The 6163-nt window shown below is 35.1% G+C and overlaps 2 protein-coding genes across 3 annotated transcripts in view; one reads left to right on the forward strand and one right to left on the reverse strand.

Annotated features, from left to right (window-relative positions):
- LOC107706624 (cytochrome P450 20A1-like) overlaps positions 1–4154 on the reverse strand; it is a 6631-nt gene extending 2477 nt beyond the window's left edge. Inside the window, exons 1-10 of the mRNA XM_016510384.1 lie at positions 3942–4154; positions 3564–3613; positions 3311–3477; positions 2314–2459; positions 1884–2051; positions 1692–1770; positions 1494–1609; positions 1325–1379; positions 769–889; positions 300–411 (exon numbers count right to left, since the gene is read on the reverse strand). Coding sequence (XP_016365870.1) covers positions 300–411; positions 769–889; positions 1325–1379; positions 1494–1609; positions 1692–1770; positions 1884–2051; positions 2314–2459; positions 3311–3477; positions 3564–3613; positions 3942–4013 — 1086 coding nt within the window. The 5' untranslated portion in view covers positions 4014–4154. The remainder of the gene's footprint in view (positions 1–299; positions 412–768; positions 890–1324; positions 1380–1493; positions 1610–1691; positions 1771–1883; positions 2052–2313; positions 2460–3310; positions 3478–3563; positions 3614–3941) is intronic.
- A 306-nt stretch (positions 4155–4460) lies between these two features.
- The window catches only part of LOC107706654 (zona pellucida sperm-binding protein 4-like), a 15672-nt gene continuing 13969 nt past the window's right edge, over positions 4461–6163 (forward strand). For both annotated transcript variants that reach the window (XM_016510434.1, XM_016510433.1), the window contains exon 1: positions 4461–4829. In XM_016510434.1, the coding sequence (XP_016365920.1) occupies positions 4508–4829 (322 nt within the window). In that variant the 5' untranslated portion in view covers positions 4461–4507. The remainder of the gene's footprint in view (positions 4830–6163) is intronic.

Raw genomic sequence — 6163 nt, forward strand, 5'->3', positions numbered from 1 at the left:
TCACACGCTTGAGGTATTCGGCCAATCATAACGCACTGGATAGCTGGCCAATCAGAGCACACCTCGCTTTTTTAGAACGATGAGCTTTGTAAAAATCGCGTTTCGGAAAGGCGGGGCATAGAGGAGAAACAATAATGTACATTATATGGAAAATAATGTGTTTTTTTTAACCTTAAACCGCATAAACACATTGCATTACACCAAATACACCAAATAATGTTCTTTAATCTTTTTAACAATGTCATATGACCCCTTTAAGTCTTTATGTGGGCCTAGTAATGAAAAAGTCTAGTTCTTACTTCTTTGGGAATGACATGTTGGTCCACCTTCCCCTCCACCTCCTGTAATCTGGTAGCCATGGGCGTCAGTTTGGCTGTGCGGACCGTTTCATTCAGCACCTGCTGGCAGTATCTGGAGGAAAACGTGAACCAGAATGATGATTTCCAGACAAAGTGATGGCCATGTGGAATAAAGTTTAACTCAAGGTATTTTATTGAAATCACAGAATTGCCACACATATGCCCTCTGGTGGCCAGAATGTACAGAGAAAAGAAAAACCCAGGAGCATATACATATAAAAATATTGAAACCCATATCTCTGGACCAAACCAGCTCTTTTTTTGGAGCTTTAAAATGTTACTACTATGCTATAAGTACTATTAATTCCTTCATGTTTAAACCTTTTTCACATAAGGGTCGCTTGATTTAGCATCTTGTAAATCAATAAATGTGAATACCATCATATCAGAAGCTATGACTGTTGCTCACCTAAGTTGTGGAATCTTCTCCAAGGTAACAGGCTCCTCTCCAAGCACTTCAACAAGCTCATGATAGAGCCGTTCCTGCACTGCTTCTGAGACTGATAGGAAGTGAACTGCCCAGATGCACACTGGGAAATAATACAGATGAGAACAGGCATAAATTATGTATAAGAATAACAGGAATACAGACATGAAGGTAAAAAAGAAAAGCTCCACAGTGTTATCATTAACTAAAACTATAAATAAAAAAATGTGTTAATTGAAGCTTAAATAAAATAAAACGTAAATATTATATTAAATACGTAAATTAAATGAAATTTAGAAAAGTTGAAGTTGAAGCTCTAAAGTTAATAACTGAAAACAATATTAATAAATAATAAATAAATTACACCTAAATAGTAATAAACAAAACACATAAATTACTAAATATTAAACTAAAACTAAATTATAAATATAAAAATAAAAGCTAATGTTAAAATGTCAATAAAAACTATAATACTATACAATACTAAAATAACACTGAAGCTACATCAAACAACTAGAAAGGAGAAATGGAAACTTACAGTTAGCAGTGATCACAAAGCCAGCTAGAGTAAAACCCATACCGTCTTCCATCACCTGAGGACCCAAAAAAGCAGCAAAACATATTTAATAACTGTTTGTTTATAATTTATGCATAAATCTTAGTATCTCAATTTGAAAATGAACCATACTGTGTTGAGATGATGTTACCTGTCGCTCTGTCAGATTGGCTTGTAGTAAATAGTTAACGAAAGATGACTGACTGGATCCTTGTCCACTCCTCTGCTTTGCCACAGACTTCAGCACCGACTCCATCTCAGCCAGAGCTGAAAATAACAAAACCACATGATCAATTGACATTGAACAATAAGGCCAACACTTTCAAACGCTGCTCAGCTGCCTTCTTACCGCTCTCATAATGGGTCTTTCTGCTGGAACTCTTCTCTTGGGATCCATCCAGATAACCTTTACCAATCTCTGACCAGATCTAATCAAATCCAGATATATATGCATTTACATGTAAAATACCAATTTTTTTATTAATAATAATAATAATTTTCATAAGCATGACATTAAATATACCTAGTGAGGAATGCTCACCGCTTCATGGTTCTTACGGAACCGGATGACCTCAGCATCATCCCGAAAACGACTCCCCATGGCAAGCTGAGTGACAGCCTTCATAGCCAACCCAAGCAGATGAGCACAAAGAGGCGTGTGCTGTGATTTAGGATAAGATGCCCACTTATCAACCAGCTCCTCCACCAGCTAAAACAAAGGCAGAGTAGTAAGAGAGGGATAACATGTTTAAAAATAGGGACTGTTCCGTATATTCAGTACTGTCGATTATATGAACAAAAACAAATCACCTATGGTTTACTATCAAAAAGAATTCAAGAACTTTAGTTTAAGGCAGATATCACTGGGTTAGTCAAATTAACGCAATGAAGAGAACAACTTTGTTGCTGTTGTTAGGCCTAATAGTGAAATCCTGAACTAGGGATATATATATAAACACTCGTGAACAGACCTGAAGCAATAGAGGGAAGTTGTTCTCCAGGGTTTTATTGATAGCTCCCTCATACACTTTTTTTCTTATCATCGACTCCGTCACTCCCGCTCCTGAACCTGACTGGTAACCTAGCAATGACTTGAGCATTGTCTCAAAGGAATCCGCTGAGGAAAGGGTACAAACATATGTTAGAAAGCTTTTTCGTGATGGTTATAACATGCCAAAACATTTGGTATGGCAATAAATAAGATACTTTACACACTACCATCCAAATGTTTGGGTAAGAAACATAGACTGTATAAAAACAGGTAAGAAAGGTTTTTTTTTTTTTTTAAATGATCAAAAGTAAAAAAAATGACATGTCTAATTCCAGGGTTTTATTGATAGCTCCCTCATACACTTTTTTTCTTATCATCGACTCCGTCACTCCCGCTCCTGAACCTGACTGGTAACCTAGCAATGACTTGAGCATTGTCTCAAATGAATCCGCTGAGGAAAGGGTACAAACATCTGTTAGAAAGCTTTTTCGTGATGGTTATAAAATGCCAAAACATTTGGTATGGCAATAAATAAGATACTTTACACACTACCATCCAAATGTTTGGGTAAGAAACATAGACTGTAAAAATAATGACATGTCTAATGTTACAAAAAAGGTTTCTGTTTCCAGAAACAATGACTTCTGAAGGGACTTGTGACAGCGACCGGAAAAAAAAAATATTTTTGAAATATATTAAAACAGAAAAGAATTGTTTTGAATTGAAAAAAAATATTACTCATATCACTATTACTCTTTTTACTGTTTTAGTGAGCAAATAAATGCAGCCTGGGTGAGAAAAGACACTTCTTTCAAAAATCTTACTGACCCCACACCTTTTGAAAGGTAGTGTATCATGAGTCAAATAAATAACAAATGAATCATAATATCATATGTAATTTTATGATAAAATATTAACTTAATTTATCAAGAGGAGCTTTGTCAAAACACTTCTCTCCCTTGGTGCAGGCCACTCACTCGTCCAGTTGGGGTTGATGTGTTGTCGTAGTCGGTCCACAGCACCAAGGCTGACCACTGGTCTCCGACCGAACCAGAAAGATGCCACAGACCCAAACTCATCATGAAGACCCACCAGGAACTCATGCAGGCTTCCTTTGTTCACTATATCTGGCAGATTCCCATCTCTGGAAAAGTAAAGCAAGACGTTTGTTGGAGAAACTGACTAAAGGTCGAAAGGAAATAAAGAGAGGACAGTATCTCAAACTCTTACTTCTCTTCTGTGGGGTTTAGTCCTGGCACACCAGAGGCACTTCTAGATGACTGACATTAAAATTAAAAAAACGTAGGATTAATATACACATATTTGAAATATTAAAGTCCCTTGACAGCAAATTATAGATATATATATAAATTATTAATATATAAATTATTTTAATGGCTGACTTTCTTTTACATATATTCAACGTTTAATCAAGACAGAAAATGCATTCTCAAAAATAAGAAAACTCCATAGTCCAGTGATGACCTTCTAAATGCAGCAGGTCAGAATTTAAACCAAACATATTTAATATCGATTCAAACACATACTTCATATAAAACATGATCGCAACAACTACAAAACAGTTAAGATAATATTTATATTTTTCACCGGATACAAATACAGGACGGCACCGATCAGGATAATGACAAATGTCACTGCAAATATAGCAAAATCCAGCATATTTGCTTTTCAGAAACGTCTGAGGATTGTCATAAATGTAATTAAACCGTTCACTGAACTAGTAGCTAACAATCCACGTCTACAGTGACCATCAGAGACCTGCGCCCCTGTACATCAGTACTCAACTACACATCCTGTGAACGAGGCTAAACCAATCCATCGCAGAGAATTGTTGTTTAGGGATATTTATTTGAAGTCTGTAGTACAGCCTGGATATTTTTTTAACCAACACACCTTGATGATTTTTTTTGTACCCACATATACCTGATAAGGTTAATATAAGTATATAAATCTTTATTGTCCGTCCTTTATTACATATATTTTTGCAATATTTGTTTATTTGAATTATAAATAACGTTAGTCGTTTTTTTTTTACCACATTATGAGTTTGTTTATAATCAAGGGGGCGGAGCTAAAGATAATTAGGCTCGTTATGAACTCTTTAAATGTGACACACAGGAAAAAATAGCTACTTAGCGAAAGTAAGCCGCAAAATGTCAGTAATTGCAGCATTAATTGCGTTTACGCTTAGTGTATATTCGAGCAATGCTCGGGATCCGCAGTCTCCCTGGCAGATGCCGCAGTATCAGGCCGGTGGTTTATCATTCTCACCGGTTCTGAAGGAGTTTCCCCAGCAGCAGAGGGTTCAGTTTTCGCCGGAGTTGAGTCAGATGAGCTCGTCTTTCTCCGGCTCTCAGCGCTGTGTGCTGGAGCAGTATGAGCGCATCGAGTGTGGAGAGCCTGGCATCACTTCAGATGAATGTGAGCTTATCAGCTGCTGTTATGATGCGCAGGGCTGTTACTATGCCACGGCAGGTGAGCGTGAAAAATTAATCAAATTTAGGCTAGTACTTTTAATCTCTCCCAATATGTATGAAGTTTCTCATGCTGTAAAAACAGTAGTTTTACATGAATACTGTAGAAATATTACAAATAAACTAAATTTATTTTAATATATTTAGAAAATATATTGATGGCAAAGCTGATTTTTTTTTTGTTTCTTTAGCAGCCAGTCTTCAATATGACATTATCCTTCAGAAATCATTGTAATATGCTCTATTTGGTGCTCAATTAACATTTCTTGTTGTTATCAATGGTGAAAACAGTTGCTGCTGCCTAATATTTCGTGGGAACTGTGATACACTACCATTTAAGCTTGGAGTAAGTATATATATATATATATATATATATATATATAAGAATAAATCATGGTTTCCACAAAAATGCTGAGCAGCAAAAATTCAGTATTAATAATAAGAATCGTTATTAGTAATTGACCACCAATAATACTTGATGATAATTGCACCAAATCAGCATATTAGAATGATTTCTGACGAACCATGTGACGCTGAAGACTGTAATGTAATGGTGCTGAAAATTCAGCTTTGCATCACAGGAATAAATGACATTTTAAAATGTATTAAAATATATTTAAAATGTATTAAAGTTTAGTATTATTTCACAATATTACTGTTTTAGTGTATTTTTGATCAAATAAATGCAGCACTAATGATCAGTGTTGGGGGTAACGCATTACAAGTAACGCGAGTTACGTAATCAGATTACTTTTTTTCCAAGTAACTAGTAAAGTAACGCATTACTTTTTAATTTAGACAAGAATATCGGAGTTACTTTTTCAAATAAGTAACGCAAGTTACTTTTTTTTCCAATTTATTGATTGACAGCTCTCCTGTCCCCATGTTGAGAGAAATCAGAAGATGTTACTGTAGTTCTAAAATAAATATGAATATGCATTAATTCATCTCACTCACAAAAAAACAAAAACACACCGATTCAGTATTCCTCAAAATGAATAAAAATAATACAACTCAGAATATGACGCAAACCTGCAATAATTAAACGTTAAACAACACAAATATCCTTTATGTATTTAATCCCATTCTATTAAACAATGTCTTTGCTTCTGACCTTCGATGATCCAATTCAACCATACTAATAAGCAAAAATTACTCTAGACAAACATTTGTGTCTTTTTTTATTGCTGAAGTGTGTTGAAATGTCTTCTTCTGCATTCTACTGTACGGACGTAAATTTACTTTCCCTTCAGCCTGAGGCTTATTCATTTCACTTTTGCTGTGAAAAGGCTTTTATATTTGCCAAAAATAGAACTTTTTTATTTTAAAAACAAA

The sequence above is a fragment of the Sinocyclocheilus rhinocerous genome, unplaced genomic scaffold, assembly GCF_001515625.1.
Source record: "Sinocyclocheilus rhinocerous isolate Xijiao unplaced genomic scaffold, SAMN03320098_v1.1 scaffold1285, whole genome shotgun sequence".
Classification (NCBI taxonomy): domain Eukaryota; kingdom Metazoa; phylum Chordata; class Actinopteri; order Cypriniformes; family Cyprinidae; genus Sinocyclocheilus; species Sinocyclocheilus rhinocerous.